This window comes from Tenrec ecaudatus, chromosome 5 (assembly GCF_050624435.1).
Source record: "Tenrec ecaudatus isolate mTenEca1 chromosome 5, mTenEca1.hap1, whole genome shotgun sequence".
NCBI classification, from domain to species: Eukaryota; Metazoa; Chordata; class Mammalia; order Afrosoricida; family Tenrecidae; genus Tenrec; species Tenrec ecaudatus.
The window spans coordinates 92,586,235-92,612,891 of NC_134534.1; the positions used below are offsets into that span (position 1 = coordinate 92,586,235).

General features: G+C 41.5%; 1 protein-coding gene across 3 annotated transcripts; it reads left to right on the forward strand.

Annotated features, from left to right (window-relative positions):
- The first annotated feature begins 458 nt into the window (after positions 1-458).
- On the forward strand, positions 459-25,704 carry NFIL3 (nuclear factor, interleukin 3 regulated). Of its 3 annotated transcripts, none has more exons than XM_075549753.1 (2): positions 459-767; positions 23,865-25,704. In XM_075549753.1, exon 2 carries the CDS (start codon positions 24,034-24,036, stop codon positions 25,417-25,419), a length of 1,386 nt encoding a protein of 461 aa, XP_075405868.1. In that variant the 5' UTR covers positions 459-767; positions 23,865-24,033; the 3' UTR covers positions 25,420-25,704. The 3 variants fall into 3 exon arrangements, with proteins under 3 accessions (XP_075405868.1, XP_075405867.1, XP_075405869.1); XM_075549752.1 differs by lacking the exon at positions 459-767 and adding an exon at positions 1,204-1,393; XM_075549754.1 differs by lacking the exon at positions 459-767 and adding an exon at positions 1,530-1,549.
- The last annotated feature ends 953 nt before the right edge of the window (positions 25,705-26,657 follow it).

Consider the following 26,657-nt stretch of genomic DNA (forward strand, 5'->3'; position numbering starts at 1 on the left):
CACCTTACTTCGTAGTGTTTAGTAATGACGGCTTAGGAATCCATGGCTTGGTTCTCCTGTCTGCACATCTCTTACGTAGACAAGGGAATGTGGGAGAGTACAACTGCCCAGAACTGAGCTAGCGAGACGCTTGATTCAAGACCTTCACGGTCAACTGCAGCCCCAGCACCAGAGGCTCTAGCAGTGGGGCGCACCCTGATCCACGAGCTCACACCCTCTCCGAGGAAAGACGGGGCACGTGGTGGCCACCTCTCTGCTCGGCCTGGTGGCCGACGGACCTCGGCCAACCTCATTCCCCAGTCCTGTTACGCAACCACTTTGCAGCCGTAATCCTCGCCTTGCCGGTGCAGGCGGCGCTCGCTCCCGCCGGCCGCGGCGCTCCGGGGAGAGGCGCGGAGGTGGGGGCGGGGTGTCTTAATTGCTGCCGACACAGCACCGCGAGGCTCAGACCCGCCTGCCACCCACAGGGCTGGCGACTCAGCACTCCCGCCCTGACCCTCCTAGGCCAGCCCCAGGTGGAAGGGTCCTCCCGGGAGGGTGCGGCCGGAGGGAAGGGGAAACCAAGCCGACCCCCTGCGCCCCGAGGATTCTGGCCACGCCCGGGCCACCGCAGCTCTCCGTCTCGCGCTCGGCCGTTAACAGGTAGCCCGGGCGGCTCCGCTCTCGGAGCCTGGAAGCCGCCGAGCGCGTCTTGGCGAGCGAGCGAGCGAGCGAGGGAAGGCGGCCCGAAGCAGGGAGCCCGCGGCACCCGAGAGAGAGAGGATGAGGTAGGGCCGCAAGGTGAAGTGTGGCGGGAGGTCGGGTCCCTGGGGGGTCCCTCTCCATAGCTCGCTCCGGTCCCGTCGGCTCCTTCGCTCCCGGCGCAACCGGCCAGCGGCCGCAGGTCCCGGCGAGCTACCGGGCGACCGCGGCAGCAGCGAGGCGGGTGAACGCCGGCTGGTTGTGGCGGCGCCGGGGAGGGGGAGGGGAGCCGGCCGAGGGGGCGCGGCCCGCGCAGTGCCCGCCCCGGCCCCGCCCACGCCCCGCCCCCTCCGGCTGCGGCCATTGGCAGCGAGGCGGGGGCGGGGGGCGGGCCCGGAGATTGGGGCTGCGGCCGCCCGTCACGGTGGGGCTGGCGGGCGGCGACGTAGAGAGGCGCTCGGAACTGACCTACTAACACACATCTCTCGGCGCGTCCTCGGCGCCCGGGACCCGGCGCGCCCGCCCGCCCGCCCGCCCTCCTCCCTCGCCGCGCCCTTGGGCGCTGCCCATCCCGCGGCCCACCCGGCCGGCCCCGCGGTTGCGCCGGAGTGCCGCCGGCTCCACTCGGCCCCGTCCCGCCCGGCCCCGATGCCAGCAGCCTCTTTCTTTCTCCTCGCCGCCCTAGTTCTGCCGGCCGGAGGGAAGGCACAAGGTAACCGCTCCGCCCACCCGCCGGGGAGGCTCCGAAGCCGGGCGCCCTCCGCGCCGCCCGGGGCGCGCTCGGCTGCAAGGGACGCGGGGAGGCGCGGCCCGGGGCGCGGGTCGGACGTGCCGCCCGCAGCCGCGCGCGTGCGGGAGCCTGCATTAGGTAAACTTTTGCTGCCTCGTCAGCACACGGACCGCCGCCTCAAGGTGGCTGCTTTGATTGCAGCGCCCTCGCGCCGGCACGTCGTCCCGGCTTGTTTGCTCTTTTCTCGGCTCCTGTTGCATAATGCCTCCTTATGAAAGGAAAATTGGTGTTTTGATAGAGAAACGCGCCGGGGAGGCGACTGGGAGCCGGAGCCGGCTCGAAGCGGAAGGGAGATGCTTTCTGAGTTTCCTTTCTTTCCCCGTCTCTCGCGCAGGCACCGGGGGTGGGGAGAGCGCCGAGCGGTTGAGTAATGGGGAATGGACTTGATTTGCTCGTTGAGAAAGAGGGTTTGCAGCGTGAATGGTGACGGCATTCAGAGAAAGGCTGAGCAGCGTTTGTTTGTGTCAAGGGTTAGGGCTTCGCATACGTTTTCCACCCTGTCTGTCGTCAGCGTGTGTTACAAGCCCTGGGGAGGGTTTGTGGGATTTGTTCTTTCATCCATTGCATAAGCGGCACACGGCGAAATGTTGGCAAGGATCTAGACGCTGATGTGTGGATGTGCGTGCACAATGATTTGGTCATTTTTTTTAGTCAAGCCGGAGGCATTCGATCATTATTTACGCCAATATTCCTAAATAAGGGTTTTTTTGGGTTTTGTTTTTAATTCGACACAACCTAGAAGGATGAATCCATCGGGCTGGGTCTTGATGTTAAATAAGACAGAGGTTCGCCCTTTTATGTTCTGGGCTATTATTTGTAAATCTGGGACATACCATTGTGACGTTAACCTCACCACCGTCCTAATTTTAATGCATTCCATTCAATCAGCCTTTCGTCTCACCTTAATGTCATTGCTTTTTTCAGACACAAGACCGATAGCATAATAGTTCCTGGAAATGTTGCATTATGTAACTGCTGAATTTGCTGGCAATGAGAAGAGAGCTAATTGTGTGATTTTATAATCTTGCTACACAGAAAGTAGGACAAGCTCAATCTTTAAAAATGTCACTGTAATAATTCCTACTCCCCACCCTCAGCCCTCAAAGATGTGTTAAATCGGAAAGTAGACCACCGGTGAAGCACTGAGTTTTCTCATGCTGTGGAACGTGTGTTTTTTACCCTAAATAAAATGTGCGTTCTTCTAAATTTAGCCCCAACGGACACATTTTTAACAATTGTGGTCTCACAGTGCTGCTATTTCTGGTGTTTTCTCCAAGGCGGTGTGCACATTCATGTTCAAAGCCATTTGCTTTAATTTTAACTCCACACCTTCTGAGACCTTTTGATAAGATTGTATTTTTAGGAAGGTATTTCACCAAGCCTGCTTATTTGCTTGATGCTAACTCCCATTTATCTTTTTTAAAGGGCACTTTAGGAAATTGCTGTTCCCGAAGAACAGCAGGGAATGGCCAAGTGTTATTTTCTGTTCTAGACTTTTGTCCAAAGTATTTATTTCACGTCATATTTTTCCCCCAGACCGGGCATGACTTATGGGAAACAAATATAGGCTATTAGATTGTTTTTGCTTTTGTCTGAATAGCCTGGTTTTATTAAATCATGCGAGGAGATACTGATATGAATCCACATAACCTTGATGTTAAATATCTTCCTGGCCTAATTCCAAGAGAATATAGACATAAGAGAATGTGTAAGTAGACAGTTTTTTTTCCTAGTATAATTTTTATAATGAAAGTACGAGTTCTCGTTTGCTGAGAGGGTAGTGTTTTAGGAATTCAGTTTTAAAACCGATTACTCCAAATAATTAAGAGATGCCTTCCAAGTAACTAATAATACCGTAAGTGTGCGCTCCTCCAGGTCACCTCCCGACCCTACTTTTCCAGCTTGGGTTTGGGAGACCGGGCCCTGTAGGGGCCGCGTAGCGCCATCTTCTGATCACAACCTCCAGCACCAAGTCCCTGCTGTCCCGGCGCGCCCCTCCCTCCCGGCTGGCCGTGAGATCGTGGGAAGAAGCTGCAGCTAGGTCGGGAGAGCGGAGGGGAAGTGGTCTGGTGGAAGTGGGGACTAGGACCTTGCTTGGGACCCAGGAAGCCCCTGTGGGTGATGGTTGGGGGTCAAGGCCAGGGGAGCGGCCGCTGGACCTTCTCCTGCGCTCCTGCGATCCTTCTCAGCCCTCCTCCCCACATTCCTTTGTTCTGGCGCGGGGATTCCTGGCCGCGCCAGGCCCTCGGAGGCACCCACCCGGCAGGAAGTGGGTCTTGTACGTCGCTGCGTGGGGGCTGCGCAAGGTCCGGCGGGGGGCGGGGAGCTCTGCGGTGGGGGTGGGGTGGCCATGGCCACGGCCACGTCCAGTGGGGTGTATGCCCCTGGTTCTTGGGTGAGGAGGGAGGAGAGGAGGAATGTAGACAGGACGGGAGGAGGAGGGCATTCTGGAAGCCAGACGGAGTGAGGAAGAGTTAGCTAGTCTAGGTGTTCAAATGCTGTGGTCTGGCCTTCTGATGGGCATATCCCGGGCCCAACCTTTTGTAGTGTGAGTTTCTGGACACTGGGCAAGCACCTGATTCCAGAAGTCTTTAATGCCTTTCAGAGCTAAGCATTTCCAGATCTCAAAAAAAAAAAAAGCACACAGAAATTGGGGGTGAGGGTGCTCAAATATTGATGGTGATTAAAATAGTGATTTTCAACTTTACTGTGAACAGTTGAATTCATGCCTTTCTTCCTTTATTTTTCCCTTTTTTGAACCTTTGATTGGTGTGGCTAAAGGCCCCAAAAGCATAAAATAAAAATCAAAACACCCACACATAAGGACCAATACCTTAGTGTAACACTGTATGCAGTACTTTCATCCTCTCCCCTCCCCCTCAGATCTTCATGACTGGGTTTATGTAGTAATTCAGAGTGAATTCTTGGAAACAGCACAGATGTTCTTTGAAAGCATCTGTTCTTTGTTGAAAACTGCCAGAAAACTTGGCTTGCATGGGATCATATACTGACATCCCCCTCCTTAATCACTTTCTCTGTTGAGTTATAGGGCATACTTAATAACTGAGAAACACACTTTAGCAAGAAATAAAGAGCACAGGTTCCCAGCTCAGAAGACCCAACTTGCCACTTGTCACTCCCTATAATCCTTGATACTGCCCTGGATTTCCATGGCCTCCTGGGTAAACTGAGGAAATAAAACCTATTCAGCTGGGCAGTTGTGAAGCATTCAATAAATGCTTCCTGCTTAATTGACCAGGGCCCTGATGTTTCTTTTTTAAATATAGGTATTCACATTATTTTTTTTCAACGTCAGTCTCTGCAACAATAGTAAGGATTGAGGCTTGACTGTAAGCTATAATTAAGATAATTTTGAAATTCTTTTTGGTTCTGCTAATGATTTATTTTTCTCAAAACCATTTGCCATTGCCTTCTATGTCGATTTACATTTGGAAGAAATTCTTAGCAGCATTGCGGAGCCTCCAACTTCCCAAATTACTGAGTTAATGTTTAAGGAAACTCTTAGGAAAATAGAGTGGTGGTGACGATGGAGTAATCTAAATGGACCATATGGTCTAGCCCTTTCCAATTCACTCACCTTTCTGTGACTCATTCTCTCTGCCCTGGGTAATCTCTGAAATAAAACTCCATTCCCCGGAGATAAGTAAGGGCAGACTCAACTCTAGAAGGGGATGTCTGGGAACCTGTATAGTTGAGATCAGATTGAATCCTGTGGAACTGTCAATATTTGACCAGTTTGACTAATAAGGGAGAAAACTTCATTTGTCTTAATCTAACAGTGCTTTTTAAAGAATCATGTAAAGCTAAAAGGGCTTAGAGTTAATTATCATTGTTGCCTTGATATGGATTATTCTTTGGACATGAGATTAAGACTAATATTTTGTGGCGGTTACCATGTACAAGGGGCTTCCATGTTTGTGGGAAAAGGGAGTTAAAAGGTCATGTGTACCAGTCACTCTCTGGAGTGTTGTCGAATCACTCTCATTTTATAGATGAAGACATGGAAGTTACAGAAGTTAATCCACAGCCCCAGGGTCACAGAGACAGGAAAGCTGTGCCAGTGACACCTCTGTTCTAGGTTGGTCCTTTAGAGGATTGTGAGTGCAAGCTTACTGAAATTTTGCAACAATCTTGTCTTCTGTGTTACAGGCTTATCTTTATGAAGTGCAATTATAACATCACAGTGATGCAATGACCTGGAAATTAAAGCCCTTTGTTAGAGCCCTTTCACATGTTGAGCAATGTGCCTGACTCACCATCTGAGTGGATTTTTCAAGTTGACCTTCCCATGGCCATGGCAGTCAATTATTAGATGGAAATATGATTACAGCTATGGAATGGAAAAGGTGCAGTCATATCGCCTAGGTTTTATTTTTACTGAATTAAGATCACATGTACTTCATTATTTCTATTGTAATCCAGATGGCACTGCTCCTGTTAAAAGTTGTTTATTTTTCATTTGTTTGGAGGAATGAGGACACACTTGGGATTCAATTCAAAATATAACAGAAACAATGTCACTGAAATTTCCTTTAATATTCATTTCTGTTTTTGTAAGGTATGCCTATATTTAACAGGGTTAACACATTGTCTGATATCCTGTTATTTTTCTAAATTATATTTTAGTTGATTTTTATCCAGATTGGACTGGTTATATGAGAATGTTGAAAGACATTGACCTTTGAACACAGACATTACATAAGAGTTTTCAGTTTCAAAACTAATTTGTATTACTGTCCCCCTGCAGTTATCTCTCAATTTCTTTGTAAATAACTTTCCTATATATTTTTTTTAAAATAAAAATGGTTTCTCATTAGGTTTTAGTTAGAGAGCATAAACTTGTTTCTATAAGAAAGTTTAATCAGGATTTGCTGTATACTGTATAGTAATAATTTGTGCTGTGACTACTCAATTTCATTGGGTCCAGAATGGGGTTTATAAATCTTGTACTGATCAGAACAAGGGTGTCTTTTTAAATTAACTTTCTAGGAATCTTAAGCTGCAATTAAGTAGCCTTTTAATAAACACTAAAAATAACCCACTTCATCCTTTTTAAGAAAATCCATTTTATTCACAAATTACTTAATGTTAAGAAATAAAGGAAGCAAATAAGAAATTTAAAAAGTAGAGTTAAGAAGAATTAAGATATTTCTTCAATATCATTAGGAGTATTCAAGAATTTTCTGTACTTTGCCCTACCCAGTACCTGCCCCTAAGGTATTACTTCATGTTGCTTGTATCCTACTATTGCTTGCCTGTTGCAATGTCATGAAGAAAGAAAAAAAAAACCTATATAAACTGTTGAGTGGAAAATTAAGTTGCTCAGTAAACTTTCACCCAGACTAAAAAAACCCAACAATTTTCTTTTTAAGGAAGAAATGTTGGAGAATAAGTGATGTTAAAATTTTGAAAGCTTGAGGGAAAAAAAAGATTTCTTATGGCTGGGTAATTTTGTAGCAATTGGTCTCCCTTAAGATTTCAGATTGGTTACTAGGCTGGCAAATTATCTTTTGGAAAATTTCAAGAAAATTAATCTCCATTTGGAAGGGACTACATATTTTTAAAACATGAATTGCGCCCCATAAAAATGATTGAAATGACAAGTGTAGTATATATTTTACCACAATAAAAAAAATCATTGCTATCCCATTCCTTCTCGACCCCAAATTACTGTTGTTATGAGAATGGCTTTTACTTGTTTTCTCAAGCCATGTAGCTAATGGTTAGAGTATGTTAGTGTGTGTACATTTACCCTGTGTGGTCTTGAGATAATTTCATCCTGTATTGTAAACATTAGCCTCTTTCATAAAAGAACAATATATTGTACTACTTTGTACTTCAATTTCTTAAATTATATCAATGCTCTAATAAGAGTGTGGTCACCAAATATTTATTTATTAAGTTTAATTTTCAATGGTAGAGCAAGAAACTCAAAAGTATCCTCATTTATCAGAAAGCTGATCAGGTTTTGAAGCACTTATTTACAGCAAACAGAAAAGCTAGGGTAATTTGTTACGTTAGGACAGATTCTGGCAAGGTTTGAGTCTGTATGTCAATATTAAATACACATTTCACTCATAACCTATGGTGAGCTACTTCTTAATGTGAGGCATTTAATTTACACTTAGAGTTTTAATGTTTTCTTAATTTTAAAAGCCCTTTATTTTATTTTTTTCTATGTAATTGGGAATTCCTCTTGGAAGTTCAGATTTTTTTCCTGAGTTTTTTCATCTCTTGATTGTACATGAGCATTCTTTTCTTATTCTATCTCTGCTCACCGATATTTTAATGTTTAAAAAGAATTAAAACATTGAAGAAGTCATGTACAGATTTCACCCACAGGAATAAAATGTAGATTAAACATTTTACTAGTATTACTAGTTTAAATGTATAAAGAGTTGTGGATTGATTGGTTTTACTTTTTTTGCTAAAGCAAGCAGTTGTTGCTTAGTGCAGAAATTGGTTATAATTTAACATAGTTTATCGTGAAAATATTTTTTTCTCTAGTATTATCTCTCTTTTGCCTCTGGAAAAGTAAGCAAATAATTGAGAAAAGAGAGGGGTAATTATATTTTCTATTAAAATGATCTCAAATCATTGGGTAGATCAAATAATATTTCATCTTGTATAAATATTTAAAAATAAAAATATAGAATAAAAACAATTTCCAATAGAACTTATCTTTGAGAAGCCATTTTGGCATAATGGTTATGCATTAGACTGCTAACTGCAAGGTCAGCCATTTGAAACCACTAACCCCCTCCACAGCAGAAAAACAAGGCTTTCTACTCTTGTAAAGAGTCAGTTCTACCTTGAAGGGTCTGTGTAAGTCGGAATGGACTTGATGGCAGTGAATTTGTTTTTTTATTTTATTTTAAAGAAAAATAAAAGTTGTTAATAAAGATGTTAATGTGTAAACTATTAGTAAGATTTTAGACACTTGAAATGTTGCTCTCTTTTTGTTTGTGGATGTAAAAAATTTGAATTTTGAAAAATCATGAAACGGGAAAGGGAAAATACAAAACCCAAAATAAATTCACTGTCATTTCAAGTCAATACTGACTCATTGCAACTCTATAGAAGAGTAGAATGGCCCTTGTGAGTTTCTGAGACTATATCTAAATCTTTATGGGAGCAGAAAACTTCATCTTTTTCTTAGAATGGTTGATTCTTTGAACTGTTGACATACATTATGGTTAGCAGGCCAATGCCTAAACCAATACAGCATTATTTTGGGCTGGATTGACTAGAGAAACATATCCAGTGACACTCATATATGTATAAGAAAAAGCTTTCTATCTAGAAGTAATTGTATATCAAGAAAACATCCCAGCTCAGTCCAACTCAATTCTATAAGTCCCTCTTCAGACTCATGCAGCCACGTGCAGTGATGCAGAATTCAGGACTAACACGGGCCTGTGGCTTGCAAAGTTCTGTGGATCCAATGGTGGTGGAAGCATCACAGGCCGCCAGCAGGTCTGAGTGGCTCACCCGCAGGAAGATGAAGGTAAGAGAGAAAGGAGGAAGTTCCCTGGTTCCTCCGTATGAGAGGGCCACACCCACAAGGAGGTGCCATCAGGCTGTAACCTGATTGACAGGTTGAATACTACCCCTACACTTTTATATATCCTCAAGTTGACATGAAATTATGTAATTACCACAGCTACCATGGCTCCCTGGGGGAAAATATACTCTGGTATTATAAACATAAATAATGAGGTAACTCCTCAAAGACATATTTAGTTTGGGATTTATGTTGTTTTATTCTTGAGAAGCAGTGGTTCTCAACCTTCCTAATGCTACCACCCTTTTTCATACAGTTCCTTATGTGGTGGTGACCGCCAAGCATAAGTCATTTTTGTTGCTACTTCATAACTGTAATTTTGCTACTGTTATGAATCGGGAGACCCCTGTAAAAGGGTCATTACACACACCCCCCCAAAGGAGTCACGACCCACAGGTTGAGAACCGTTGTAGAATATTTAAAAGATAGAATCCTAATCTTTCTTTTAAATCGCTTTCTTAGGGACTCATACAACTCTTATCACAATCCTTACATCCATCAATTATGTAAAGCACATCTGTACATTCATTGCCCTCATCATTCTCACGGACTATAGAAATGATCCCTGAAAGTATAGTCTTGCCCTCATCATTCTCAAAACATCTGCTCTCCACTTAAGCCCTTGGCATTAGTTTCTCATTTTTCCCCTCCCTCCCCCCTCCCCCTCCCTCAGGAACCCTTGATAATTTATAAATTATTATTTTGTCATATTTTGCCCTGTCCCTTCACCCACTTTTCTGTTGTCCATCCCCCAGGGAGGAATTCACATGTAGATCCTTGTCATCGGTTTCCCCTTTCCAACCCACCCTCCCTCTACGTTCCTAGTATGGCCATTCACAACCACTGACCCTGAAGGGATCATCCGCCCTGGATTCCCTGGATTTCTGGTTCCTATCTGTATCAGTGTACATCCTCTGGTCTAGCCAGACTTGCAAGGTAGAATTGGGATCATGATAGGAGGGTGGGGGGGGAGGAAGCCTTCAGGAACTAGAGGAAAGTTATATTTTTCATCGTTGCTACATCGCACCCTGTCTAGCTCGTCTCCTCCCCAAGACCCCTCTGCAAGGGGATGTCCAGTGGCCTACAAATGGACTTTGGGTCTCCACTCTGCACTCCCCTCATTTTAAGGCCCCAGACGCTATATCTTTTGATAGCCGGGCACCATCAGCTTTCTTCACCACATTTGCTTTCATCCGCTTTGTCTGCAGCAGTTGTGTCGGGAAGGTGAGCATCATAGAATGCCAATTTATTAGAAGAAAGTATTCTTGCATTGAAGGGGAGTACTTGAGTGGAGGCTAAATGTCTTTCTGCTACCTTAATACTAAACCTATAAATATAGGCACATAGATCTATTTCCCCATCCTCAGATATAAATATATTTGCATATGCACATGTCCTTATCTAGACTTCTTTGCCTCCCAGCTCTTTCCTCTAGTTCCCTTGACTTTTCCTCCTGTCCCACTATCATGCTCACTCCCCACCTGGGTTTCAGCAACTCCTCTTTGTTACATTACCCTTGATCATGCCCTACCAGGCCTCCCACACCCTCCTCACCACCGATTTGGATCATTTGTTCCCTTGTCCCTGGGTTTGTTAACACCACTTACTTTCCCCCCACCTCCCCCTCTCCCATGTCCCCCCCGGAACTGTTGGTCCCGTTGTTTTCTCCTCCAGAACAATCCAGAGATTATTCATCCAACCTATTTTATTTAGACAGACCTGCAGAGATAATAACATGCACAAAAACAGACAGAGCAAAACCAAGCAACAATATACAACAAACCAATGACAAAACCCAACAAGAACGAAAAGCTTATAGTTCGTTCAGGGATCATTTATTGGCCTTTAGGAGTGTTTTCCAGCCCAAAATCCTAATCTTAATTAAAAGCAATATATAGGTCATTTTATCAAAATTAGCTTATGAATATAGCTCATGCTTCAAAAAGATCATGGAAAAATGACACTAAAAGAAAACGAACATTTCCTTGAAGCTCCTTAAATTATAAAAAGCATAAAGGAAAACCCAAGTATCTTTCACTAAAGTGAGTGATAGACAGACGGGCAAACTGCAGCAACATGACAGGCAAAAAACATGGGAAACCTGGAAAAGTAAGGCGATCCTGTTGAGTTCCACGTCTCATCGGTTTCACTGTCGGGATGGCACCTCTGCATTAGGTCTGAGACAATGTCATTTGGCACGTAGGATGGTTAATGTGTAGGACACAATCCTCACAAAACCTGGGTAGAAGATACTTCTCCGTATTTTGACATACATTGTCTAGCAGTTACATAATGATGTAACATGATCCAGTTATATACCATCCCCTTTGATGAGATCTGATACAATGTAATCAATTCCATGATGATGAGACCTGTTACAAGCAACCAATCGATCTTTGTACTTCTGAGCCAAAAGGCCTGCTACATTGCCTGCAAATCTTGGGATTCATTAGCCTCTGCAGCCTGTGAGCTAGCAGCCTGCTGTCTGACTTGATAAACTTTGATTCATCAAGAGTTAGGAGAAAATGACCATGGCAACAAATGTACAAATGTGCTTGGCACGATGGATGTATGGATTGTGATAAGAGCTGTAAGAGCCCCCAATAAAATGATTTAAAAAAAAAAAAAGAAGAGGAAACCTTCAGCCTAGTGTCTAACCACTGATTTGTGACTTGCCATCCTCTATACAAGAGTTAATTGTTACCAAAGGCTAGAGTAGGAAAAAAATGCTTTGAAAATGTTGATGGCAACATGCACACAAATGTGATTGATACAAGTTATGTATGGATTTTTATAAGCTGTAAGAGCCCCTAATAAAATGATTTTTTAAAAGAAAATTTCATTATTTTTAATTGTTTCCCCACAAACTTATGAAGCACTCTCATATGTAAGCTCACTGGTTTTACTTCTCTTGAGAACCTTGCCCAAGACAGTTATGTAATGACTTCCTGTGCTTAAATTTCTGGTTTTTATTGTGTGCTTAAGAGACAGTAATATTACCTAATGGGTAAAATGGAGCTAATCATGCAAAATGTGCTATCATCATAAAATTGGCATTTAGTGTCCATTAGTTGCCAAAAAAGGAAAATAAAAACAAAACTGAGTAATGAGTATACCACAGCATTAAATATTGATTTGAAAATAAGGCATAGAGTCATTGTTAAATTAATCATAAGAGAAAAGATAGAGTTTCAAATGAAGTCATAATTTGAGCGTAAATACTGATGTTTTCAGTTGTCATTGTAAACCGCCATTACATCCACTTTATCTAACTTCATTGTTGAGGAACATAAATTCTAGGGCCCATCTTTGCTCAACTGTTGAGTGAGCTTGGGAAAATTACCCTTTATATATTCATATATAATATGTATAGACAAATATGCAGCATTTTGTTTATTTGTTTGAGATAAACTTGTTAGGTACTATTTTAATTGTCCTCTTTTCTTTGTTTAAGCCATTCAAACCACTATTTAGTTTTTTCCTCTCCTCCCCTCTCTCAGTTCATATCCCAGCCCCTGGCCGTCTCATAGTCATCAAAGCCTTGTCTGTTGGTGAAACCATGCTTCCTCTTATTTGTTTTCCATGATAACAGTGATGGTATTGCACATTTGCTTTTGTAAGATTGACTGGGTTTGCTAAGAATAACGTAGAACTTAGTTCTATAAATGTAGATGAGCCCCAGTGGGTAGTGGTTACCCATTGGGCTGCAATCCACATGGTTGGCTGCTCAAAACCACCAGCAGCTCCGTGGGAGGAAGACTGGGCTTTCTACTTGGTAAACAGTTACAGTCTCAGAAACCCACAGGGGATTACTATGAATCAGCGTTGACTTTATGACAGTGAGAGCTATAGATTATAGATTAAATGTCCATAGTTATAGTTTTTCTTTGCATTTATTCATTTTAGGATACATAGAATGTCCAGGAGAATAAAACTTTAGTGCCAATATGACAATGAGTGGACTGATTTCTCAATTCATTAGAGTACTCACAAGATGTAAAATGACTCTTAAGAAACTATGAATTTTGGTTTTTATTGTTTGCTTTGGTTTTTGTTTGTTCATCTCAGGTGTTATGAGATGGAGATCACCTTCTTGAAGCTGTGTTACATGCTTTTCCGTTTTTCGGTACATGAAACCCAGGATCAATGAACCTAGAGGAACAGCAAGTAGACTAAGGGGTTCATGGGGAAGGGAGATACAGTGGTGGAGGTGGGGCAAAAGGGAGACGCTGGCAAGGAGTCCATGTAGAAAAAGAATGTTTGGGAACTGATTGTGGTAGCAATTGTACATTCTACTTGCCATGATTGAAATATGAAATGGCATGATATATGTATTAATTCCCTAATAATAATAATAAAAGAACTATAGAAAAATTTTAGGTGGTACCTTATTGGCTTAAAGAAGTAAGAAAGTGCCACTGCCCCCGAAGTAATGTATTAAATGGGTGTTTGTGACTCAGAAAAAGAGTATGTCGCACAGAAAAGGAGCTTTCTAATGAAAATGCCTTGCCCTGGTACATTACTAGAATAACCCTATGAAAACTAAGAAAGGGTACTGTCAAGGGAATAAGGTTGGTCAATTCTAGGGTACAGTCTTAACCACGTCTCGGCAAGTAACTTCTTTGAACCCCAGTTTTCACATCCAAAATTGAGGATTGAGAAAATTTAAAATACCTGGTCGTCAGGTGTAAAATGCCTTTTGGATAGTCAGGACGAGGTTGAGTTGAGCCCGTCTCATATTACTTTATGTACAACAGAACAAAACTGCCCAGACCCGCATCATTCTTTAGAACTGCTATCATGTTCAAGTCCATTGCTGCGGCTGTTGTGCCTGTCATCATACCAGTGCTCCCTCACTCTCACTTGGCCCTCTGCTTCACCAAATAGCAAGTCATTCTACAGCCATTCTTCATGGCATGTGCACAGGTTGCACAGTGTTCTGCTGTGATCCATGAAGTGTTCACTGCTTAATTTTCAGCAGTAGACCAGCAGGTCTTTCTTCCTAGCATGTCTTAGTGTGGATGCTCCCCTGAAACCTGTTCACTGTGGGTGGCCCTACAGGTATTGGAAATATTGGTGGCATGGCTTCCAGCGTTATGGGGCATAATTCAAGCTGTCACAGTATTTACAAATTGACAAATGGTGATAGAGGGCTCAAAAATGGCCCTGTATTGCTTTTGTCGTTATCGCTATTCTAAGAAAAGAGTAGTGCTGCTAGAAACCTTGTGAAGTGTGCACCAGGCCACTCTGCTCATGCCACCGCTATCACTGTATTCTCCTGGATACAATTGATGGAGGTCAGACCCATGGTATTTTCAATGTCCTGCATCAGCACCACCATTCAAATGCATTGGATTCTTTTGCCGTCTTCCTTATTCAATGTCCAACTTTCACATGCATATAATGCAAAAGAGAACACCATGGTTTGGGTCAGGTGCACCTTAGTCCTCAGTGTAACATCTTTGCTCTTCAATACTCAGAAGAGGGCTTGTACTGTTCATTTACCTAATGCAATAAGTCTTTTGATAACTGATGCCTCCATGAGCATTGGTTGTGGATCCAAGCAAGACAAAATTCTTGACTTCAAGTTTTTCTCCATTTATCGCAATGTTACCTATTGGTCCAGTTGTGGGGGTCTGAGAGTGTGGTCTTCCTTGCACTGAGTTGGAGTCCATACTGAAGGCTACAATCCTTGATCTTCTTCAGCAAATACTTCTATTCCTACTCACTTTCAGCAAGCTAGGTTGTGTCTTCTGCTTATTACAGGTTGTTGACAAACCTTTCTATCTCGATGCATCCACATTCTTCATGTAATCCAACGCCTCATATTATTTGATGAGCATACAGATTGAACAAGTATGGTGAAAGGATACAACCCTGGCACACACCTTTCCTGATTTCAAATTTCTTTGTTCTGTTTGTACAACTGTCTCTTGATCCATGTACAAGTTTCTCAGGAACACACTGAAGTGTTCTGGAATTCCCATTCTTCTCAAGGTTACCCATACAGTATAATACTTTTGCATAATCTGCAAAACACAAATAAGCATCTTTCTGGCATTCTCTGCTTTGAGCCAAGTTCCATGTGACATCCTTTGTTCCACACCCTCTTCTGAATCCAGCCTGTACTTTGGCAATTCCCTGTCAGTGTACTGCTACAGTGGTTGTTGGATGATTTTCAGCAAAATTTTACTTGCGTGCATTATCAATGATATTGCTTTATAGTTGAGTATTCTGTTGGGTCACATTTTTTTGGAATGGGCACAAATAGGGATCTCGTCCAGTCAGTTGGCCAAGTAGCTCTCTTCCAAATTTCCTGGCATGGATGAGTGAGTGCTTCCAATGCTATTTCAGCTTTCTGAAACATTTCAGCAAGTATTCCGACAAGTCCTGGGGCCATATATATTTTAAATTTACAACCGTCATTACAATTTATTCTTTCTTTTTTAAAAAAAACCTTTTTATTGGGGGCTCGTACAACTCTTAACACAATCCATCCATCCATCCATGTGTCAAGCACATTTGTGCATTTGTTGCCATCATCATTCTCAAAGCATTTTCTTTCTACTTGAGCTCATTATTCCCCCTTGGTATCAGCTTCTCATTTTTCCCCCCTTTCCCCATCACCCTCCCTCCCTCCCTCATGAGCCCTTGATAATTTATAAATTAGTATTATTTTGTCATATCTTACACTGACTGATGTCGCCCTTCACCTACTTTACTGTTGTCCATCCCCCTAGGAGAGGTTTGTATATAGATCATTGTGATCTGTTCCCCTTTTCTCCCCCTACCTTCCCCTTACCGTCCTGATATGGCTACTCAATATTGGTCCTGAGGGGTTTATCTGACCTGGATTCATTTTGTTTCCGTGTAACATGGTCTGGTCTAGCTGTATTTGTAAGGTAGAATTGGGGTCATGATAGTGGGGGAGGGGAGCATTAAAGAACTAGAGGTACAGTTCTCAACCTGTGGGTCACGACCCCTATGGGGGGGTTGAGCGACGTTTCACAAGGGTCACCCGATTCATAACAGTAGCAAAATTAAAGTTAATGAAGTAGCAACGAAAATAATTTTCTGGTTGGGAGTCACCACAACATGAAGAACTGTATTAAAGGGTGCAGCATTAGGAAGGTTGAGAACTACTGAACTAGAGAAAAGTTGTATATTTCATTGGTGCTATACTGCACCCTGACAGGCCCGTCTCCTCACAGATACCCATCTGTAGGGGAGGGGATGCCTGGAGCCATGCTTTTGACTAATGCATTCCGTGCCATTTGACCTTCTTCCTTCAGCATCGTTCGTTCTGCTCAGATGCTACCTCCTGAAATGGTGGCATGTTGACCAGTTCTTTTGGCATAGAGACTCTGTAATCTTTCCATCTTCCCTGGCTGCTTTCGGCATCATTCTGTGTTTTGCATATACAGTCTTTCAAGATTGCAACTTGAGGCTTGAATTTTTTCTTGAGTTTTTTTCAGTTTCAGATATGCTGAGAGTATTTTTCCCTTTAGTTTTCTAATTCTATATCTTTGCACATTTCCATATAACATTTGTCTTTGTCTTCTGGAGCTGCCTTTTGAAATTTTCTGTTCGGCTCCTTGGCTTCGTCCTTTCTTCCATTGCATTAGCTACTTGATGATTAATTTCAACGTCTCTTCTGACATCCATTTTGACCTTTTCTTTCTTTCCTTTTTAATGACCTTTTTGCTTTTTTCCTGAATGATGGTCTTGATGTCCTCCCACCTCTCATCGGGTCTTCTGTCGTTAGCGTTCAGTGGATCAAATCTGCCCTTGAGATGGTCTCGAAATTCAGGTGGCGTAGACTCAAGGTCATTTTTTGGCTCTTGTGAACTTTAAAAAATTTTTCTTCAGCTTTATCCTGACATTACATACGGGCAATTTTGTGGTCTATTCCCCAGTGAGCCCCCTGGGTCTGGTTTTAACTGCAGATTTTTAGCTTCTTCTACATGTACTCCCACAGATGTAGTCAGTCTGGTTTCTGTGTATTCCATCTGGAAATGTCCATGTGTATAGTCACCTTTTGTGTTGAAAAAAGGTATTTGCAATGAACAAGTCGTTGGTTTTGTAAAATTCTGCTATGAGATCTCCAGCTTCTTTTCTATCACCAAGACTATATTTTCCAACTGCTGTTCCTTCCTCTTTGTTTCTAACTTTTGCATTCCAGTCACTAATAACTATCAATACATCTTAATTACAGATGACAAGTTGTTGGTAGAATTCTTCAATTTCTTCACTAGCACTTATGGTTAGTGTATACATTTGAATAATAATTGTATTGATTGGATTTCCTTGAAGGCAGATAGATATAATCCTGTCACAGCCAGCATTGTACCGCCTGATTAATTTTTGCAATGTCCTTTTTGCCAATGCATGCCACACCATTCCTCTTGATTGTGTTATTCTCATCACAGTAAGTCATAGAATTTTCTGATTCAAAATGACAACACCAGTCCATTTCAGCTTACTAATGCCTAAGACATTGATCTTTATGCATTTCAATGTTGACTACTTTGAGTTTTCCTAAATTCATGCTTCACACATTCCAAGTTCTGGTCATTAGAAGATTTTTGCAGCTGTTTATCTGTACCTTCAGTTGTGTTAGCTGTTTCTCTGTACCTTCTTCAGCAAATGAAGATCCTGCAGGCTCCACTCCCAACAATGCTCTACCTCCTTTGCTTAGGCTTTCAGGATTTGTCCATCTTCGAAGCAGTACAGAAAGTTTTCAGAGCTTATTCCTCCAAAGTGGGGGGGGCTAGTCTATAAGCTCCCCTGAAACCTGTTCACTCTTTGCGACTCTGCTGGCATTTGAAATAACAATGACAAAGCTTCCAGCATCCCAGCAACACAAGCCACCACTGTAAGACAATCTGACAGACAAGTGATAGCAACAGGGAAGTAACAGGTTACAACTCAGGATCAATAAGTTCAGGATTAGGATTTGGAAGGATGTAGGCATTTTCCCATCTCTCAGGTTCTCTTTACTGGATAAGTCTCAGCCTACTTGAAGTCACCTCTCTGACCCTTTAGGACAGACTTCTCTCAGCCATCCTGAGGACAGGTGGCCTTTCTAGCCTACTAAGAACAGGCTTCCTCAAGGATAACTAGCTTCTCTTGCCCCTCAAGCTGTCCTTTGCGCTATTCCTACAAGCTCTTTAGACAAAGGTGGAAGGAGGGAGAGGGAGGGCAAAAAGAGATCCTGACACCAAAGGCTCAAAAAGGAAGTAAATGTTTAGAAAATAATGATGGCAACATATGTACAAATATATACTTGATACAATTGATGTATGCAATGTTATAAGAGCTCAAAGAGACTCCAATAAAATGATTTAGTAGATAGATAGATAGATTAAAAAAAACTCTTTAGCTCTGGCAGTAAGTGCCTGGAGGTACCCGCTGCTCCAAGAAGGTGCTCAGCTCTCTTGCTCAGTGGGTCACTTTAGCCACCTTGCTCCATGGACTGGGAAGCCTATCATGCTGTCTTGCCCTGATCCCCTGGTGCTGCTGCCACTGTTTCTGTCTGTGGAATCTGCCATGCTTGCTGCCTCACTTTGTCTCCTGTGTTAACAGCTTTCTGTGCCTCCTGAGTCTAGGCAGTTTAAACTGTAGGGATCAGAAGACATGCAACACTCCTATCTCTTCTCCTTGATGGTAATGAAGGCTCCTGCTCTCATTTTTGTATTGTGTCTTTTTAAATCTAGCAAGACAGCAAGCAAAACTCACCTGTCTCCTACAAGGGTTTCATGCACCTTATTTGCCTAGTCTCCCTTCCCCCACCAAGAATTCCATGCCTTTTATTTGCATAGACCCACAAATCATTTTGTGAGAGCTACAAGACCCTAACTAGAAGAGTCAATTGAAGCAATTTACTATACTGCATCATGTTTGTCTCCCTCCCTAAACAGCCATGGAAGTTTGGCTTCCCCTCCATCTTTATGTACACCCAGTCTAGCTTAGTGCCTGATACACAGATGGCACACCATGTAGATTGATTGAATCAATTAATAGTTAAGAAATACTTTTTGTTAATATGCAAAACGTCTTCCTTAAAATCATAGCATTACTGATATTTTTAAGTATTAAAAGTTTTCTGGTCATAAAATACATTTTTTGCATTCTTTATTTTAAAAATCACTTTACTGGGGGCTTGCACAGCTCTTATCATAATTCATACATACGTGCATTGTGTCAAGCACAATTGTACATGTTGCCATCATCATTCTCACAACGTTTTCTTTCTACTTGAGCCCTTGATATCAGATCATCTCCCCCCCTCCCTCATAATCCCTTGATTATGTATTTATTTATTTTCATGTCTTACACCACGCCGACCACTGTCTCCCTTCACCCACTTTTCTGTTGTCCGTCCCCTGGGGGAGGGGGTATAAATGTGATCAGTTCCTCCTTTCTCCTTCTTCCCTTTCCCCTCCTGGTATCCCTATTCTCATTATTGGCCCTGAGGAGTTTATCTGCCCTGGATTCCCTGTGTTTTGAGCTCTTATCTGTACCAGTGTACATGCTCTGGGGTAGCCGGATTTATAAGGTAGAATTGGGGTCATGGTAGTGGTGATCGGGGTGGGGGTGGGGGGTGCCAAGAATTAAAGAAGTAGAGGAAAGTTGTATGTTTTGTTGGTGCTATACTGCACCCTGACTGGATCATCTCTTCCTTATGAAATTTCTGTAAGGGGGTGTCCAATTGTCTATAAGGGGATGTCCAGTTGTCTACAGATGGGCTTTGGATCTCCACTCCGCCTCCTCATTCACATCGATATGATTTTTTGCTATGCGTCTTTGATGCCTGACATCTGATCCCTTTGATACCTCATGATCACACAGGCTGGTGTCCTTCTTCCATGTGGGGTGTGTTGCTTCTCAGCTAGGTGGCCTGTTAATCTTCAGGTCACAAAACTCTTAAATGGCTAATAGCAATCAAGTGTGAGACCTAATATGTTTAATTCATTTCCAGAGTTATGCAAAGAAGCATGAAGAAAGATCACATACTGCAAAATTAGCATGTCCCTCTACAGTGTTTCAGAATGCTGGTAGTCTTTTGTAGCATTGCTAGATTATTTGATAAATGTTACAGAAAACATAGGACAGTATGTGGCAGCGGCTCTCAACCTGTGGGTCGCGACCCCTTTGGGGATCAAATGACCCTTTCACAGGGGTCAGCTGATTCATAACAGAGGTTCACTTGACGTTGATAGGAATAATGAAATGTTTAAGAGGAACAACTAGTACAGACATAATAGCAGGACATTTACAAGGTATAACTATAAAACTACAAACCAGATAAATGCACTACCATCACCTGCCGTAGGACGGAGTAGGACTGCCCCTGTGGGTTTCCGAGACACTGGGTTACTGGAGTAAGCAGCCTCCCAACTGTAGAACAAGGTGAGGCAACAAAACAGTGAAAGGAAGCTGATTTCTCCCTCTCCCCTTAAGGAAAGCATAAAAAGATACTTATGAAAGAAAAAGAAAGTACCCGTGGAAGGGATCATTGGATTCCCAAATACACTCAAGTACTAACTGCAAGGTTGATCGTTTGAGTCCCCGTAGAGGCACTTCCAAAGAAAAGCCTGACACACATGGATCGCCAGGGATCGCAGTTAACCTGGCCGTAATTGTTACGAGAAGGAACCATACGATATATATATATATATATTTAAAACAGTTTCATTGGCATTTCATCCACGTATCATACAATTCAATACCATATAAAATCATGTAAAAAGCCTTGTACAATCAATTTGATTTAAAAAATAATTTAATATCTAAGATGTAGTTAAAATTTAGAGAAGACCAGTGCAGATGATCAATACAATAGTTTCTGGAATTCCTAATTTTCTTTTTTTTATCCTAAATTGATATTTTTTATTAAATCATTTTATTGGGGGGGTCATACAACTATTATCACAATCCATACATACATCCATTGTGTCAAGCACATTTGTACATTTGTTGCCATCATCATTCTCAAAACATTTGCTTTCTACTTGAGCCCTTGGTATCAGCTTCTCATTCACTCCCCACCCGCCCCCCCCCGATTGATATTAATCAAAGCAGAAACACTGTTAAAAATGAATAATTATTTTCTTTTTTAAAAAACATTTTATTAGGTGCTCATACAACTCTTATCACAGTCCATACATATGCATACATCAATTGTATAAAGCACATCCATACATTCCCTGCCCCAATCATTCTCAAAGCATTTGCTCTCCACTTAAGCCCTTTGCATCAGGTCCTCTTTTTTTTTTCCCTCCCTCCCAAATTCCTAAATTTCAACACTAATTTTACTTTAGGTATAAGGACCTAACAATACAAATCTTGACTAGAGAAAAAAATCATTTAATATGTAGAAAAAAATGAGTTTTCTTATTAGAAGACAAAACCTAAGTAGAAGTAGTATTGTTTTGTTAACAAATGGTTTAACATTAGTTAATAAATTCATTTCATGTTCCAATCATTGGAAAGATTCCTGTTCTAAAACATTGTCTAATGTGTGACAGATTCTACTATGTAAGACATTCTTTTCCCTTCATTTGCCATTAAAGTTTTATCATCAAAATCCAAAGAGAAACTTGGTATTAGTAGTCACCATGTCAGTAAGTTGTGACTAGACTGTTGCCTGAGCCATTTTGGCTTAGTTTGGTGTACACGAACCTGGCAAAAGAGAAAAAGACCTGTCAAGGAAGAAGCAGAAATATGAAAACTAGAAAATCCAAAATGGCTCAAGAGGGAGAGTAAATGACCGGGTACCACATTAAAACCTAATTCCATCTGCCATCATCAACTTTCCCATCGTCTCTGTTGGATAGCAACATTATTCATGTCTGCACCAGAGACAATCTATGTAGGGTGACCCTGCAGGTGGATTGGGGCTCCCACTGTCATCCTTAGCCTTTGGCAAATACCTTTCCTCCTTCAGATTTGGATTTTGTTCTTTATCATCCTTGTGTCACATAGGCTGGTGTGTGCTCCTTCCATGTGGATTTAGTTGATATTTGTATTTTATTGTAAATTATTAAATCGTTCCTTCTGTCCTTTGGAAGAGAGGCTTCTGGACTTTACCAGCTGATAAACTTCATCTCATTAGTCTTCATAAAACTATACATACAAAAAATAGTTATATAAAACAAAACAAAAAATCAAACATTTTTTTTGAATAGAATAGAATGTCACTGTACACAGAAAGCCTTTATCAAAGAGTTGTCTTATCACATCTGTTACATGGAAATTAGGAAATGAAAGCAGTGTCTAAACAGATCCAAACACCACCACAAAAAAGATTATTATTGGAACTGAAATGGATTTATCTAACGTCAAACTAAGTGTCAGATCAGATTCATATTATAAATATTTCATCAGTAGAAGACGAAGCTAGTTGATGGTTCTATTTTTGAGTTCTCATTTTGTTTGAAACTAATTAGTAAAAATGGAAGAAATTCTTTCCATAATGTTCTCTCAGTTAAAAATGAATTTTAGCTTTCAAGAATGCACTATCCTTTAGCGAAAAAAAAATTCTGCTATTAACTGTTTTTTTCTAAAGTTACTATATAACTGAAATCTACCACAGAATTTTCAGCACCACTAAAGCATTTGGCTACTGAGATCTTAAATGAATGTGTGATAAATCAGTTTGAAGGAACCAGAAAAAAAAATAATTTGGTAGCACAGATGCTTCAGGAGAGATGGCTTTACGTAGAAGAATCTTTTCGTTTGGATGTGGCGTATCACCTTGGCAGAATGAGCTGGGATATAAGCCTGCATAAAACAGTCAGAAGTGGGGTGTTCATGTTTCTGTCTGCATTAAGGATCAGATTTAAAATGCGACAATACCACCTACTTATACATGTGTGTGACTCTTACTTTCTGTAGAGATAAAAATTTAGTTTCATTTCTATTTCCTTTGCAGTGATACATTTACTGGTATTTAGGGGATTTGCTTAGAAAAGTTATTTCTAAGAGGTGAGTTTGTTTTAGCAATACACATGTTATCCAAAATTATTCAGAAACATCACAAGAATTTTTTAAAGACTTAGCAATCCTGGACAATATTAATTCCTGTCTCATCTGTACATTCACACCCAACTACCACCACCACCCACTTTTTTGGTTTTTAATTATAGTTTGGGTGAAAGTATACAGAGCAAATTAATTTTCCACCTAACAGTTTACTCATTTTATTTAATGTAATTGGCTGCGGTCCTCTCAGTGTCACAGCACGCTTCCTACTTCCTTCCTGGTTGCCCGTTCCCATTTGTTCTTTTTCCCTGGCCTTGCCTTCTGCTCTTTGTTTGGGGCTCATGCTCTTTCGGTCTCAGGGTTGACTCCTCCCTGGTGTTACTTACCTTCCGGACCTGCCTGTTTGACTGAAAGTTGACCCCTAGGGATAAGTTCATGCTTGAAAGTTGTCTAAGGGCCACAATCCCAGAGGTTCCTAATTGGTGCATTCTGGAGTGGTAGCCAGGCACCGTCTAGTTCTTCTGGTCCATTTCTCCTTTTTAAATCCAGTTTTCTGCTTTTCCTAGGACAAAATGCTTTTGTCTTATGTTCCTGAAAACGGCAAAGCCTTATGCCGAAATATCTCATTTTGTATTTGTCTTATACAACTTTAACTTTAGTATAGGAACTTGGGTACTTGATTACTCTTCAAGGTTGTAAACTCCTTGGAGGCAAGAACTGTCTTTCTTGTACCTCTCTGCTCTAAATGCTTGACATCATCTTTGAACCTAATTGGTAATCAATATTCTCTAGTAGGTAACTTTTTCTTTTAATGTGTTGCAGATAACCCAGAAGATAACAAGATACCTACAACAAGAGGATCCTGCAAGATTTAACCCAGACTGTGGAACTGAAAGACTTATGTTTTTGAACCACCGTTTTTAAAGACATTGAAAATACAGAGAAAACAATTTGTTCTCCTATGCCAGCCATATAGATAAGGGTGTTTCTGATGCAGCTGAGAAAGATGCAGACCATCAAAAAGGAGCAGGCAGCACTTGAAACGGCTAGTAACGTGGACAAGATAATGGTACTTAATTCTGCTTTAACTGAAGTATCCGAAGACTTGACAACGGGGGAGGACCTCCTCCTCAATGAAGGAAGTGGGAAAAACAAATCCTCCGCCTGTCGGAGAAAGCGGGAATTCATCCCTGATGAAAAGAAAGATGCCATGTATTGGGAAAAAAGGCGGAAAAATAACGAAGCTGCCAAAAGGTCTCGTGAGAAACGTCGACTGAATGACCTGGTTTTAGAGAACAGATTAATTGCGCTAGGAGAAGAAAATGCCACTTTGAAAGCTGAACTACTTTCACTAAAATTGAAGTTTGGTTTAATTAGTTCCGCGGCATATGCTCAAGAGATCCAGAAACTCAGTAACTCCGCTACTGTGTATTTTCAAGACTACCCGCCTTCCAAATCCAATGTTAGCTCATTTGTGGATGAGCACGAACCCTCGGTGGTCACGAGTAGCTGTATTTCTGTCATTAAGCACTCTCCACAGAGCTCTCTCTCTGACATTTCTGAGGTCTCTTCCGTCGAACACACTCAGGAAAGTCCTGTTCAGAATAGCTGCAGAAGCCCTGAAAACAAATTCCAACTCATAAAACAAGAGCCAGTGGAGCTGGAGAACTATACAAGAGAGCCAAGAGAAGACAGAGGCCCCTATACAACATCTATCTATCAAAACTACTTAGGAAATTCTTTTTCTGGCTACTCACACTCTCCACCTCTGTTACAGGCCAGTTGCTCCTCCAGTAACTCTCCGAGAACATCAGAGGCAGATGATGGTGTGGTGGGGAAGTCTTCTGATGGAGAAGATGAGCAACAGGTTCCCAAGGGCCCAATCCACTCACCTGTTGAACTTAAACATGGACAATCAACAGTGGTCAAGGATCCAGAAGTGAATTCCTCTGCATTGCCACACAAGCTTCGGATCAAAGCCAAAGCCATGCAGATAAAAGTAGAAGCATTGGATAATGAATTTGATGCCACACAAAAATTGTCCTCGGCTCTTGACATGACATCAAAAAGACCGTTTGAACGAGAAAAGCATAATGCTCCAAATGTGGTACACTCTTCTCTCACTCCCTTCTCAGTGCAAGTGACTAACATCCAAGATTGGTCTCTTAAATCCGAACACTGGCATCATAAAGAACTTAGTGGCAAGACCCAGAATAGTTTCAAATCTGAAGTGGTCGAAATTAAAAACAGTGTCTACAAAGTTTCTGACCCAGAGAATTTGTATTTGAAGCAGGGGATTGCAAACTTATCTGCAGAGGTCGCCTCACTTAAGAGATTTATAACTACACAACAGATCTCTGCTTCAGATTCTGGGTAAACTACTACTGAATGGTATCTGACTGTTTAGGAAGATGTCATTTGCAATAGATGAGTATGTTTTGTATTATGCTGAATTTTCACTGGACCTGTGGTGTCATTTCACTGTAATGTTCACATGTTGTCTGTCTGTTACCTTTTGGTGCCCAAATTATTATGAAGATTGGATTGTGTTATCACTATGCCTTGTGTATAGTCAAATAGTCCACACAAAAGCTGTACATATTAAACATTATTTTTGTTGTTCTATAAAATGTGCAAGTTGCCAGTTTCAATAAAGGATTGGTGACAACACAGATCTTCTGCCCAATTGCACTTGATGTTAAGAAAAAGCAATTTTGTTATCAAAACAGGTATCAGATTATTTTACATTTTATTTTTCAGAGTTTTCTCTCATTAACATGGGAAAATTGAAGTAGAAATTCAGCAAATAATTGGAATCTAACTCAGTTGTACCTAACATCGTTTTTGCTTGTTTTAAATATTCTAAAGAAAGAAAAAAATATAGCAGTGAATTTTCATACACCTGAAGATAATTTATTAATTTCTCTCCATTTTAAGTGGAATAATCCAAATTGATCTGAAGACAGCATCGCTTTATTCAGCTCTTTTTGATCATCATACATGGCTTTAGATAATGGAGTCGCTGATCTACTTTATTAGATTCCAGGTTGTTTTCAAAGAATGGGTAACGACTAAGTATGTAGACCTTTGTATGTCATTATAAACCTCAACAGTTCTATAGAATAACAGTGTAGAGTGAAGCTAGTGAAATGCTGTTTTACTGAATTTCAAAAATGCCAAAGATATATTAATTACTGCCATATGACAAGTTTATTCTTGATAGATGCAATGACATATTTGTAATATTGAATGATAGATATAAACCACAGCACTATAACTGATGCTATAGTGGTACATTAGTTAAGTGCTTAGCTGCAGACTGAAAACTCAGTAGATTGAACTCACCGGGCAATTTGCAAGAGAGAAGGCCTGTCTGTGCCCAAAGTCCTTTGTCCTAAAGAAGCTGTTCTCAACCTGTGGGTCATGACCCCTTAGGGAGTGTCGAATGATCTTTTCACAGGGGTCGCCTGATTCATAACAATAGCAAAATTACAGTTAATGAAGTAGCAGTGAAAATAATTTTATGGTTGGGGGTCATCGCAACAGGAACTGTATTAAAGGGTCATGATCACGGCACTAGGAAGGTTGAGAACCAGTGTCAAAAAGGGTCATTAG

Bases quoted from the DNA above. Each gene is read 5' to 3' on its own strand.
- NFIL3 (XM_075549753.1), top strand. From the start codon at position 24,034: ATGCAGCTGAGAAAGATGCAGACCATCAAAAAGGAGCAGGCAGCACTT.